This window comes from Durio zibethinus, chromosome 1 (assembly GCF_047325235.1).
Source record: "Durio zibethinus cultivar Kanyao isolate XHJ-2024 chromosome 1, ASM4732523v1, whole genome shotgun sequence".
Classification (NCBI taxonomy): domain Eukaryota; kingdom Viridiplantae; phylum Streptophyta; class Magnoliopsida; order Malvales; family Malvaceae; genus Durio; species Durio zibethinus.
Window position 1 is genome coordinate 37096243 of NC_143162.1, and position 12996 is coordinate 37109238.

General features: G+C 36.9%; 3 protein-coding genes across 8 annotated transcripts; 2 read left to right on the forward strand and 1 right to left on the reverse strand.

Moving 5' to 3' along the window:
* Positions 1–701: 701 nt before the first annotated feature.
* LOC111312757 (putative ubiquitin-conjugating enzyme E2 18) lies at positions 702–3586 on the forward strand. The gene is made up of 6 exons (XM_022913339.2): positions 702–857; positions 1015–1118; positions 1226–1328; positions 1486–1549; positions 3098–3186; positions 3281–3586. The coding sequence occupies exons 1-6, from the start codon at positions 828–830 to the stop codon at positions 3374–3376; spliced, it is 486 nt and encodes a 161-aa protein (XP_022769074.1). The 5' UTR covers positions 702–827; the 3' UTR covers positions 3377–3586.
* Positions 3587–4280: 694 nt separating this feature from the next.
* On the forward strand, positions 4281–8887 carry LOC111312758 (uncharacterized). 6 transcript variants are annotated; one of them, XR_016346675.1, is made up of 6 exons: positions 4281–4665; positions 4733–4878; positions 5012–5126; positions 5215–5357; positions 5460–5533; positions 5714–5752. XR_016346675.1 is itself a non-coding variant. In XM_089768776.1 (5 exons), the coding sequence occupies exons 2-4, from the start codon at positions 4849–4851 to the stop codon at positions 5340–5342; spliced, it is 273 nt and encodes a 90-aa protein (XP_089624902.1). In that variant the 5' UTR covers positions 4281–4665; positions 4733–4848; the 3' UTR covers positions 5343–5357; positions 7390–8887. The 6 variants fall into 6 exon arrangements, 5 of the variants coding, with proteins under 5 accessions (XP_089624902.1, XP_089624899.1, XP_089624907.1 ...); XM_089768776.1 differs by lacking the exons at positions 5460–5533; positions 5714–5752 and adding an exon at positions 7390–8887; XM_089768773.1 differs by having other exon boundaries at positions 5460–5752.
* LOC111312756 (cytokinin dehydrogenase 5-like) lies at positions 7336–12641 on the reverse strand. Its single transcript, XM_022913338.2, has 5 exons — positions 11613–12641; positions 11174–11301; positions 10615–10890; positions 9064–9326; positions 7336–8051 (listed from the first exon to the last, which is right to left on the reverse strand). Exons 1-5 carry the CDS (start codon positions 12208–12210, stop codon positions 7709–7711), a joined length of 1608 nt encoding a protein of 535 aa, XP_022769073.2. The 5' UTR covers positions 12211–12641; the 3' UTR covers positions 7336–7708.
* Between the last annotated feature and the right edge of the window lie 355 nt (positions 12642–12996).

Genomic DNA, 12996 nt, shown 5'->3' on the forward strand with positions numbered 1-12996 from the left:
TAAAAATTATGTTACTTTTCTTTTGAAATCTTAAAATACTACAGGGAGAGTGAGTTTTTTATATTAGGATTTTGAATATTATTAGAAATTTGTTAGTTTTTTTCGGAATTAGATTATTCTGAATTTTTAAAAATGCTTTAAATAATTCATTTCAAAAAATCGAAAAAATAATTGTTGTTTCACAATTTTTTATTTAGGTCAAATATGAAAATTACATTACTTTTATTTTGAAATTCTAAAATACTATAGGAAAAGTGAGTTTTTTATTTCAAGTTTTTGAATATTATTAGAAATTTATCAATTTTTTTTGAAATCAAATTATTTTAAATTAAACATTGAAATTAAATACCTAATAATAAAATTTCATAAAAAAAATACAAATTTTCCTGAACCAAACCCCCTAAATTAATTTGAATATCAAATTATAAAACAAGAATTAATTATGATTATAAAGACCAATATTCCATAGACTTTATAACATATATTCTTTTATTTTTCTTATTAATAAACATAAGTAATTGTTTTTGGTACATTGAGCAAATCAGAATTGCAACGCAAGGTACCTTACCCGATCCTATCCATCCCACCAAAAGTCAACGTGATCGGAGAATATCTCCAAAAGCCAAATTGCCCTGCCACGTGGAAATATGCAGCAATCCATATATTAGTCTTCATAATCTTGACCAAAAAGTTTTTTCTAGATCGTCCGATCTAGTGACATTTTCCGCCAAATTCTCGACCAATCATACTACTGGACTGGCTTACTATATAAAAAAACCAGAGTTAGATGGCAACTTCCTTCTCTCGATCTCTCTCTCGCACGAGCCATGACTAGCACCTCCGCTCATTCACGCAAGGTTTCTATTGCTTTTCCCTTTTTTATTTATTTACTTTATTTATTTGCCCTAGTTTCGGTTGCGTCTGTTGAATTTCTTTTCTATTTTTGTTTTTCTATTTGTTTGATTTTTTTGACTTTATTTTTGGATTTTTTTGGGATTTTTTTCTTTTGCGTAGGATTTAAGCAAGATCGCATGTAATAGACTCCAGAAAGAGCTGGCGGAGTGGCAAGTTAATCCACCGGTCGGATTCAAGCACAAAGTTACTGATAATCTCCAAAGGTTTATTGTTTACTCTTTTAATTAATTTTCTGGGTAATTCTGTTAATCGGGGGATTAGTTAGGGATTTTAGTCTTTAATTTTTTGGATATATCTTTTTGGTGGAAAGATGGATAATCGAAGTCAACGGAGCCTCTGGAACGCTTTATGCTAATGAAACTTATCAGCTTCAGGTTGATTTTCCTGAGCATTACCCTATGGAGGCACCCCAGGTACCCCTTTTCTTTCCTTTTCCTTTTTGTTTTATTACTGAGTAAATAATGAAAGTGAAAAGATAAGTAACAATTGAATGAAAATTATTTATTTTCCTTGGTGATTGCTGTTTTATTTATGAATGAAGATTATGGTATTCTTTTGTTGATTGAGCAGGTGATTTTTGTCCCTCCGGCTCCGCTGCATCCTCACATTTACAGCAATGGACATATTTGTTTAGGTATTGGCTAGTGTTAATTTTTTGTTAATCATTGCTGGACTCATGATCTGTTAAGGTTAATTTGTTGCTTTACTTGTTGCTAACTATAATTATTTTAAACAAGTAGTCCTTTTAATCTTATTGCTTGAAATATCTATGATGTTTACAGCTGATAGAGAATGGTGATTTGTGAAGTTTGCTGGACATGATATGATTATTTATAATCACAAATGTAGTGGTTCTTTTTGACATATGACTTTGAGTTCCCGGTAGAAAGTGTAGTCAGTAGTTATGTGGTATTTGCAAAAGACAATTCTGATTGTAGTGATAGATTTTAAGGAATGGCATACTGCATAAGTGGAAGGTCCTCTAATGTGCCAATGATATAGCATGCCTATGGCGCTTTCGTTGGATGTAAAAATAACAGTTTGATATAGCAACTTTTATGATTGTTAATAGTAGTTCTTGAGGCAATTATTTATTCCTTGGATCTATACACTTCTGCTGTTCTGTTGTCATTGTCATCATTCAATTTTCTAGTCAAACTGTGATTATATTAAGATGCGGTAAAAACTTTTAATTAGATTTTTGGTGCTGAATACTTTCTGATTAAATACCAGAAAGTAATTATACCGTCACAGAGTGATATGTGATAAATTTCTCCATGTTTGTCTTTCAGAGGTGACTAGAGGTGTTATGAAATTTTTTGTTGCTGTCCTATGCTTGCAGATACTCTAGCTTAGTACATTACTGGTTATGAAAGGTGTCTAAGAGAGAATGTTTGGTCACCTAATGGAAATATCAATTAGTAGAAAAATATGTACCGGAAGATGTCTAAGAGATGTAGGAGGTCATTTTGCTTTTAAAGCGTCAAATTGTTAAGTAAATTTCTTGTTTTTAGCAGTTTACTCGTCGTAGTCATGAGTGAGTCTTGACTCTGAAGAATGTTGTATGTATCACACAATCAAGTAAAATATGTTTCATCCTGAAAGTGTCTTCTGTGTCTGTGGGCTCTATTTGATCCTCAAGGTGTTGATGATTGGGTAAGTCTCATGTAGACATTGAATATGGCACTTTGGTTCCAACTGTTCTTTCTTTAGATTTTTGCTTAACGATAACCTTTCTGGCCTTAAACAAATCTGTTATGCATTGTTTTTCATGCATCAATTTATATTTTATTTGAGAATGCGTCCTTGGTGTTTGCGCTTCATGTGTATGTGAGTTTTCATTTCAGTCTAATTTTCTGATGCTCTCATGATTACTTGGTTTGGTGGTTCGCAATACCAGGATAGTATGATCCATAACACTATTTGGCAAATATGTTTGATGATAAAATGTCATTCAGTTATTTTTCTGGTATGCATTTTAGACCAAAATAGGTTGCAGGAAGCAAAAACACATTACAAGAGTTAATGTAAAACAAATAGGCACACCAAGTTCTTGAATAATGTAAAAAAACAGCAAAGGCTGCTTGGTCATTAATATCCATTTTGTACCATTCTTTGTCATATTCAAGTGATCAATTATCTAGCTAACCAACAGTCAATATTGTGTCTCATTCATTTGCAGATATTCTGTATGATAGCTGGTCCCCAGCCATGACTGTGAGTTCCATTTGCATCAGCATTCTCTCCATGTTATCAAGCTCAACTGTGAAGGTTTGTTGAAATTTATCAACAATTTGACCATTTGTTTTCCTTCTCCAAGATCTGGTCAAAACTGGAATACTGAATTCACTTTGTCATTATGCAGCAACAGCCAGCTGATAATGACCGATACGTGAGGAACTGTAGCAATGGCAGGTCTCCTAAGGAGACGAGATGGTGGTTCCATGATGATAAAGTGTAATAATATAAACCTGTTATCTATAATGTGTATAAAAACCGAGGGTTTTTATCAGGGGAAATGGGAAAGGGAGGATGGCCCCTCCCTAATTGCCATGGTAACGTTTAACATTTATCTGGCTGTGTATGAAATTATGAATTAAACGTAGATTTAATTTGAATGTGGTTGCCTCTAATCAGCAGAGTAAACAATATAAACATTTTCTTTTTCCAATCGTGTTACACTCCCGCTTTGTTTACTGTGGTAGGATTACCCGGAAGGACAATACACTTCATTGCAGGTTGATGGTTTATTTATATTTAAGGCTTACTTTTGCTGATGATAATATTTTTGGAGAGAATCTTTTTGCAGAACAGCGCTGCGAAGCCCTGAGTTGGGATGGAAAAGAACCAGTTAAGAAGCAGCATGAAGCTCTCTTTTCTTGGGTTATTCTTTGACTGTTGAGAATTTTGGAGGGGTTTTCCAAGTTCTATCTGATTTAAATTGTTTGTAGCTGACATGGCCGTTTTTCTTTATCCTCCTTTTGAAGAGATTTTTTCTCTCTTGCATTTTAATCTCCTAAATTCGCAACTTACAAAAGTTTTAAGGGACGAAAGGAGTAAAATTCACTCAAATTATTCATTTTCCTTGGAAAAAATTGAAAACTCGGAGAATTTCATACAGAGAGAAAAGCAGGGAATGGCGGAAATGGGGTAAAGAACAACTAATGGAAAAGTGGGGCAGAGGGACACGACAACTCGTTGAAGGGCCAGGTTGAGCTTGGACTACATCTCAAAAGCTCAGGCCCTGTACGATGGCCAGTTGGGCTTGGACCTAGTTCTCAAAAGGTCAAGCCCTAACCTTTCGATCTTGGATTTTCAATATTATTTATATGGGTCTGGGCTCCGGAGAATTAACCATAGTAAGCAATTGGTCTCCTATTCTACCCTGAAGTGATAATGCTGCTCTTCAACCGCCTTTCCGTCGCAACCACCGCTCTTTCCTGGCGTTCTCCTTACTTCTTCTCTACTCAGCCCCACCTTCAATCCCTTAATTCTCTCTCCTTTTACCCTAAACTTACCCTCCTTTCCTTTAGCTCGACCTCCCAAAGTTCATCAGAATTCACCTACTTAATCACCAAACAGTCCTCCAAACGCATAAAACCCCACTCTTTGTCACTTTTTCTATTCCTTTTGAACTTTATTCGCAAATTATTTAATGCAGTTTCCGTTATTGCGGTGACAGGGACCTCTCAAGCCTGGACTCTATCTCGTTCGAACACCAATTGGAAACCTTTTAGATATCACTTTACGGTAATTTATTTCTCTTCTTTTATTTATTTATTTATTAAAATCATTATTGATAATTTCATTAATGCAGTGCTCTTCGGGTCTTGAAATTAGCTGACGTTATACTCTCGGAGGACACGGCATTCCGGGAAGTTATTTCGCTATTACAGCATTAACAATCCTCTTGTAATCTCGCCTTGATCAGCCATGCACGAACACCAGAAATTAGTGATCCTGGTACGGAACTGGTTAGGATTTGAATCTTCATTGGCGGAACGCTGTAGAATGTTTCCACATACAAGTTTAGATGAATTGGTTGTTTATTTTTGGTCTTTGATGAAGAATGTAATGACTAATGTTTGGATTCTAGGTTTACGGAAAGATATGTGTGGATGAAAACATTCCTGTGCTTCTAATTCCTGGACCCTCTGCCTTCTTAACTGCTCTTTCTGCCTCATGGCTTTCCACTGATGAGTTCACGTTTGGTAATTCTTTTGTGAAATCTTGTGGTTGAGCTTGTTTCTTTGAATGTTTGGAAATTTTGACTCCAATATCTCTTATACACTGTTGCAGTTGGATTTCTTCCGAAACGTGCCGGTTCAAGGAAGGAGAGGCTGAGGGCTTCTGCAAGTGAAACAATAATACAAATTTCTATGTTCCTCCTCACAAGCTTTCTCAGTTTCTTGAAGAAAGTTCCCTGATTTTGGGGATTCAAGGTGAACAATACATCTGCCTATCTTTCTTGAACTACAATTAGTTTTTATCAAGTGGTGAGAGTCAGAGGAAAGGATTGAAAGAGCTATTCATTCTTGGTGAAGGGATTCAATGTGACAAGATGCGATGAATGGTTTATTATTTTGCTATGTGGAGGAGAAATCCACTTGAGCCAGGAGTATCCTCTTTTTATTTTTATGGTGGAGATTCGTTTTGGAAGTCTATGCATCTATTTATCTGCGTTCCTCAAAACCATATAGGCAGTCTACTGAGGGCAAAGAACACATAATAGATTCTCTAATTATGTAAAGCTTGCCAGTTAACTTGCTCTAATTTTGTTTTAACCTATTACTATCAGATCAATATCTGGAATCTCTACCAGCAGTTTCCTATGCAATCTAGTTGGAGGGTGAAAAATCTGGTTCACCATGGTTGGTTGGGCACGTTTCTGTCATCTTTAAGTGCATGAGCCTCTACTTGCTTGATTTACACTATGTGCTTTGTCATTGCCTGTGATAGTTATCTGCCTTCTCATACTTTTATAAAACCTTCTCCATTGCATTTATTGGCATCTTTAAAGTAAGTGTTAAGTGGAAATAACAGATGACTCTTGAGGGCTTAGTATGATAGTTTATGTAATTACAGTGCGGACAATTTGTCATAGTTCGGGAACCTTCAAAAATACATGAAGAGATAGGTTTATGTTTTGTCTCTTAGTATGTGTTTGTATGCTACTTTGTCAAGTGCTTGGAGATTTTATTTTATTGTTGCTTAGCATAGATGTGTATGATAAACTTACTGTCATCAAGCCATCAACTGTTCAAAGATAAAATAACCTTTTTTTTTTCTTAATTTCTTTCAATAACTAAATTATTAATGTTTATAACTACAATCAATAAGCATGTTCTTTTTTTTATCACTTTTTTACGGAATGCATCTGATCCAAAAAAATAATTAGGGACCACTGCCTAAATGTTTTAGGTGGGCCTACCTTAGGCAAAAATTTTAAGAATAGAGCTTAAACTTATGAGCCTTACTTTCTTTTCTTGAAACCTTTTTGTGTGGGCTTTACTAGGCTAGCATCATTTTCTTTGGACTTTATGTCATCTGGCCTTATATCATATGGCTTATGGAGCCATATAAACAGGACTTTGGACTATTGAAGTAGTTTCAGATTATTGAATGTTCAGAATTGAGTTTAAGAATGGAGAAAGTGTTGGTTTTTAGAATTCAGCTTTTCTTCTATTGTGTTCTTCACCCCACATTGGAATTCCTCTTTTTGCAATAATTGGCTTATTCCTCTACAACCAGGCTTGCTTGGAAGACCAGAGGAAAAAAAATATGAAAGGGGCCCTTGTTAGTACATTGCAGGCAGTTAAATTGGTTGCTGAAGGAACATCAATGAAAAAGAAAATGATATATTCACTTGCCTAGAGAAAATTCACAAAGAAAATCGAGGCAAAGGATTCAATATTAATGCCAATCATGCTGTGTCATTACATGCTAGCTGCTTCTAACCTTCTGTGCTAAGATTAACATAAGATTTAAGTAGGTTTTGATACCTTGAGAGTACAAAAGTTAAGAGCACTATAGTTACCCTTTTATTTTGTTTTTCACCCTTTTAAGTCTAATTTGTGAGTTTGTCTACCTCCGCTTTATTGGTCATTTTTCATTTTTGTTTTTGTGGAAATTAAAAAAGAAACTATGACCATGCCACTTTAAAAGTCACGTTAACCGCGCACTAATCATGATAGGACAGTTTTCATAGCACGTTTCTGTCATGTCATATCCTACGAGTTACTGCTTAATAGTTTTCTTGTTTTGTTTCTGACATGATGTTGCCAATCCTGTCTTGTTTGCAATTGTGCCTTGTGAACGCGACAAAGACTTTGTAATCCAGTGAGTCCTGCAACTTGAGTAAAACATGGGATATCCCAAAACAAAGATCCTTGCAGATCTACTACTCTGTAGTCTATGTCATCCATCTGAAACTTATGAACTGCATTTTTTTACAAACTAGTTTTGTATTTACAGGTCCTAAAAAAGGGTAAAAACAGAAAATCGCCAATCCCCGCTGGATGGAACTGGAACCACCTGTAGACAACATCCAGAAGGCAATCAGTTGGGCCGGTCGGGTCACGAGCACTGCAATCACAATAACATCACATGTGCCTTGCAAAGATCATATCCCCCCCCCCCCCCAAGTCTTTTCATCCCTCTTTCCAATTTGGTATACCAAAATTTCATCATTTTCCCTTCTTGCCCCTTTGATGTCATTTCTATGTACAGCAAAAACAAGATATTCCTAAGTCAGTACGTTAATGTCTGTTTCTAGCTTTGTTTGTATCAATGGTTATAACCATGAAGCTATATTCGAAGAGGAAAGGAAGGAGGGTGTGAAAATCTGTTGGCCTGAGGCCAAAATGTGCCTTGGGTCAAATTCCATTTTCATTTGATAGAACCGATCCCACTTATTGCCAAAGTGGTCCATCCACTCCTCTTGCGTAGTGTAATGAGGCAAATACTGCTTCACATTGATCCCAGCTTCATCACAGTATCTGAGAATCTGACGATTCTGATTGGTCAGGTACTCCAGGCTCTGGGTCTCCACCCCATTATCTAAGGCTGATCTTAGCAATGCCACCAGGTAAAACACATCCTCATCTGGCGTCACCACGGAGCTCCTAGGGTCCCATCTGCACCATATTACAAACACGCACACATCAATCCAAAATGCAGCAAAGCATTTTTTGTATAGTAAAAATCATGTAATGTTTTCGGAGCATTGTTTGTGTGGAAATGGTACTTGAGATTTGATGGTTTTGAACAAATCAAAGGGACCCAGGATTCTGGGGGTGATTGGTCGTTAAGCTGTACTAGCTATATCTCTGGAACTACTTTCTAAACAAGACATGGATACTTCCCATCAATGGGTCCCTAGGAGAAGATCTCCTGACACGAGAATCTTGCAACTTGGATGATCATTACCGTTGATTTGTTGGGTTGCAGTCAGCAAAAGAGCTAAAGCCTAAAGTGGTAATCAATCCTAGCTGGCCTTGATCACTAAAAACATTTTATCTCTTGGCGTTGGAGGCATCTGAATGTTGCCCCACGTGCTTTCCTTTCTAATGCAGTGCTGTGTGTCATGAGTTAGGACCACCATGGTCAAATTACTCATGGTACTACCTGATTTTTTCACCACTCCATTTATTCTTCTTTTATCTTCTATTTTCTACGTACGGAACCATGGATTTACCTGACGGAGTAGATACCTCTCCTTTTCAGAACGAGGCCTTGATTGTGAATATATATGGTCAATCAGGCTCGTTAACATCGAAAAGTGAAAACTCGAGGCCAATGTAAATCTGCGGTTGCCGACACTCTTATCTCTATTCAGTATGTAAGGATTTATAGCTTAGTAGGGTCAAAGGCTTTGAATATGCGTTAATTTGCATGTGCATGAACACATCAATAGCATGCGTATTATATGTATGGATCACATGTTTATAATTAAGTTAATTATATTCAGATAGCATATTATAGCATGTAAAAATTATGTTAGAAATGGAAGGGTGACTTCAACATCATGATGCATCATGACCTAAGTAGGCATGGGGCCATGTGAAGATAATGTATATCTTTCATGCATAGAATGCTTGGCGTCGAAAGGACATGAGCAATGATAACAATGGATTCTCGACAGCTTACTTGTTTTTGTTCATTGGGTAGATGAGAATTGGTCCACTCGTTTTGTTCCCCAAAATGCCCTTGAAGACTCCTTCGTCGAAGTCAGCAATCTTTGACTTGGGGACAAAAAGGTTTAGCCATGGGTGCGGAACCTCCCACAAGCCTTTGGACCGGAGCTTCAACTCGGCCTTGTGGACCCGATCCAAGAAATCCATATACTGCAGATCAGTTGTAAACACTGACGTCGGTATAAAATTTAATTTCTTCAACAAAGACTCTACTTCCTGCGATAAAACCACCCAAAGGTTCAGAATTAAAAAATTCGCTGTCATTTTAAAACAAGAAAACATTAGAACATGCAATCAAAGTAAAAAAAAAAAAGCTGCTACCAGACCAAACAGTTGCTTTTGTCAGGATAAGTTCGATTCCAATCAAATTCTTTTTAATTAGCTCTGGGAAGAGAGATTAATTAGAGGAGAATAATTTGGTGAGTGGGACCATGGACGGCATAGATTGAGTAATATTTAAATGTAATATTCAATTATAAAGTAGTGTTCATTCTTAGGATTTGATGGGATGATGGATCTCACTAGATCTTTCATGTTTTCTTGCATATGTTTCCATTACATTTTTAATTAGCTTATTCTTCATAAAATATTTACTTCAGAAAGTAATCATCTCTATCCTATAAATGATTAATTTTTTTAATCTTTCATTTATTTATAATTTTGCATATAAACATATGAATGTGCATAATTGAGGTGTGTTTGTATGCAGTATGTCCTTACTGACTACTTTTGACAACAACCTCTCAAGTGATATGGCTTTAGAAAACAAAAAAACAATGACTTTGGACATGCACAATAATGCAAACGAAGGACAATGATGTTGGTAGAAGGTTCTAACTTCCAAATAAAAAAATTCATTTTGTAAGACTTCTATCTAATAACTTCATAATTAAAGGCTGCCAAAAGGTCATTTTTTTCTTTCTTTTTTCAATATATACACATAATACGAATAAATTCAATAACAGGAGAGGGATTCAAATCTTCAACTTGCAGTGTTTTCAAAGAAATAAACAAGATTAATAAATTAGGTATATGCTAGTTGTCCAAATACAACAAAAGGTCATTTTTTTCTTTCTTTTTTCAATATATACACATAATACGAATAAATTCAATAACAGGAGAGGGATTCAAATCTTCAACTTGCAGTGTTTTCAAAGAAATAAACAAGATTAATAAATTAGGTATATGCTAGTTGTCCAAATACAACTTGCATACGTAATAGATGAAACAAAAGGACTAGTCGTAGTAGTAGTTTTCTTTTAATCGATAACAAGGCCACCCACTTTGAATTCTATAACAAAGTGAACAATGATGAATCCTTTTTAATTTCTTTGTCTGTGTTCACAAGCTATGAATTAAGTAATAATTAATTAAGCTCGAGTTAATACTTAGTACTTCTAATTAATAATAGTTAAATGCACTAATAAACATCATTAATGACATATTAAGGGGATTCGGCTTGTGCTTAAAGCAAGGGTCAAGAGTGGTTTATAAATATATATACCTGATCAACTGTATCAGCAGTAGATTCATGGTAGTTCTTGGTGATTTCCAAGCAATACAAGACGCCTCCATTAGCCCCAAGAGACGAAATTTTGACAGGGTTTCGAGGGGAAAAGAAAGATGATCTCCAATTATTGATGAGCCCTTCATCTACAATTACGAAACCTTCAACATAGTCGAATTTCTGGCTAACTGATTGTGCATGCAGAGATATAAGATATTCTTGATCCCTGGTAAAAACCGACAAATTGGAATACAGTACCCTGATCCACCTTACCTACAGTGATAAGAAAAAAAACAAGGAGACCCAAGAAAAGACCACGTTAGAGACAAAAACGACACGTCAACAACATTGCCAGCTTTTGAAACAGCTGTTTGAAACGGCGTTAAAAGGCTGAAATGGACCCAACCCCTCCCTTTTAACTCTTTAACTTTTCTTTTTAGGTTTTGACATTACTAATACTAGGAAATTGTAAAAGTTTCGTGTCCCATACTCTGGAACCAACCAAAAACCCTTTTAAACGAATAAAGGTGTTTATAAATAATGCTTAGAGAGATACCCTTTGTGGAGCTGGCTCAAGAGAAATTCTAGCTCTGGTGATAATCCCAAATTGTCCTAAACCGCCAAGAACAGCATGAAACAGTTTTGGGTTTAGTTCTTCCGAGCATGTCAAGAACTCAGCTTTTCCTGTTCACCAAAAAAAGTCAAATACAGATAAAATAATATTCGGAAAATATGACCAAAATTCAATAGAAAAGATGCATGCCCGTACCTAACATTCTTGTACATGATGCTCAGTAGTACCACATGTAAAAAAAAAAAAAAAACGTTTAAAAGTCCAAAATTAAGATAAAATCCACATCAGAAGTCATTGAAAAACGTTAACAGAAAATCTTTTGACCTAGGAAAATTTACACCTTTTAACTTTTTTTTTTTTAACAAAAATGAAAGGAACTGTGACAAGGAAAAATGGGCATTCAGAGTTAAAAGAAATTAACCTGTAACGACGTCAAGCTCGTAGACATTGCTAATTTGTGGACCATGATTGAAAGCTTGGCCACTAATTCCAGCATTTGACAAAGTCCCACCAACTGAAAGGTACAAATAATCGGTCCATGATTTTGGTGCGAGTCCATACTCTAAGGTACTCTTCAACACATCTATCCAAAGCTCCCCACCCCACACGTCCACGTATCTCTCTCGAGCCCAAACTCGAGGGTGAGGTGGCTTCCTCCCTGAGGTCAGCCCATTTCCCCCTTTCGAACCACTCATCTGAATCACCACCCCGTTTGTGGTTTGAGCTTGTCCGTTTATGGAATGCCCATGTCCCCTAGCCGACACGGTGAGCCCGTGATTTGACCTGTAGGCTGCTTTAACAAGCTGAGCTATGTCCTGAGCCGAAGCTGGATGCAAGACAGCCAGCGGCTTGGCTCGGGTGAGCAAACCAAAATCGAGAGAAGCCGTTTCCACGTCGGTGGGTTCAACACTGAGTTGACCGTCAACACCCAGGCGGAGAAGCTCCGTGGGGTCTAGGGTCAATCCCACAGTAACAATCAATCTACAAATAGCAAATGTTAAAAGAAGCTTGGTTGCCATATCAAAGCAGAACAATGCTTCTTCCCCTTGTTTTTGCTGCCGCAAGGTATGGTTTCTTTGGAACAATGAAATGAATATATAGAGAAGAAAAAGAGCAAATAAAAAGGTGTTAAAGGGGAGATAGATAAGGATGAAAGAGATGAGAAAAGGAACAAGATCTTTGGTGGCAGCGTTAACGTAAGCCCAGATAACGCTTTCAAAGATTTACTACGCAACAATCAATATGCATATGCACAGATTCCTCTTGTTTCTTTGCTTTGCTTTGCCCCCTTTTTTTTTTTTTTTGGTTCTTTTTTAATGTTGGGTATAAAGATAAAATTGGTGGCTTTGAAGGCAAACGAGGAATTTCAAGGAAAAAGGGTAGGTTTTTGCTGAAGCGCCTGAGTAGAGTTTCTGAGTCTGACTATGTCGCTCTTTTTGTGTCTAGGATATGAGATACAGGTTCTAAATTTATAGGACAAAAGGGTGGCACTAGCGTAAGGTGGGGGCCAGAATGGAAGACACGTGGCCATTCACGTGCAAGGGTTGGGAAGACACGTGTGTGAGAGAGAGGGTTGCTTCTGGTGCGGGGTGGCCCCCTTCCCCTTGCTTACATACGCTTTGGAAGGGGAATGGCTGTGGGGCCCACTTTCGGATACGGAGGATCTACATGGGGTCCCCAGCTGCCGATGGTTCACGTGGGTGATGCTGCTCAGCTCGAGCCACTGCCTCCCATCTTACAACTACGTTTTTAGCCATGCATCGGCCCTCACTCCATCTCTCCCCCGCTTACCAAATCGGCAAATA

What these genes read in the sequence shown, in the direction of transcription:
- LOC111312756 (XM_022913338.2), bottom strand. Translation starts at nt 12,210, where the DNA reads ATGGCAACCAAGCTTCTTTTAACATTTGCTATTTGTAGATTGATTGTT. An exon ending in TTGAGCCAGCTCCACAAAGG is followed by an intron (nt 10,891 to 11,173) that starts GTATCTCTCTAA and finishes TTATCACTGTAG; the next exon opens with GTAAGGTGGATCAGGGTACT. An exon ending in CTGCTGATACAGTTGATCAG is followed by an intron (nt 9,327 to 10,614) that starts GTATATATATTT and finishes GTTTTATCGCAG; the next exon opens with GAAGTAGAGTCTTTGTTGAA.
- LOC111312757 (XM_022913339.2), top strand. Translation starts at nt 828, where the DNA reads ATGACTAGCACCTCCGCTCATTCACGCAAG. An exon ending in GTTACTGATAATCTCCAAAG is followed by an intron (nt 1,119 to 1,225) that starts GTTTATTGTTTA and finishes TTTGGTGGAAAG; the next exon opens with ATGGATAATCGAAGTCAACG. An exon ending in ACCCTATGGAGGCACCCCAG is followed by an intron (nt 1,329 to 1,485) that starts GTACCCCTTTTC and finishes TTGATTGAGCAG; the next exon opens with GTGATTTTTGTCCCTCCGGC.
- LOC111312758 (XM_089768776.1), top strand. Translation starts at nt 4,849, where the DNA reads ATGCACGAACACCAGAAATTAGTGATCCTG. An exon ending in ACCAGAAATTAGTGATCCTG is followed by an intron (nt 4,879 to 5,011) that starts GTACGGAACTGG and finishes TTTGGATTCTAG; the next exon opens with GTTTACGGAAAGATATGTGT. An exon ending in CACTGATGAGTTCACGTTTG is followed by an intron (nt 5,127 to 5,214) that starts GTAATTCTTTTG and finishes ACACTGTTGCAG; the next exon opens with TTGGATTTCTTCCGAAACGT.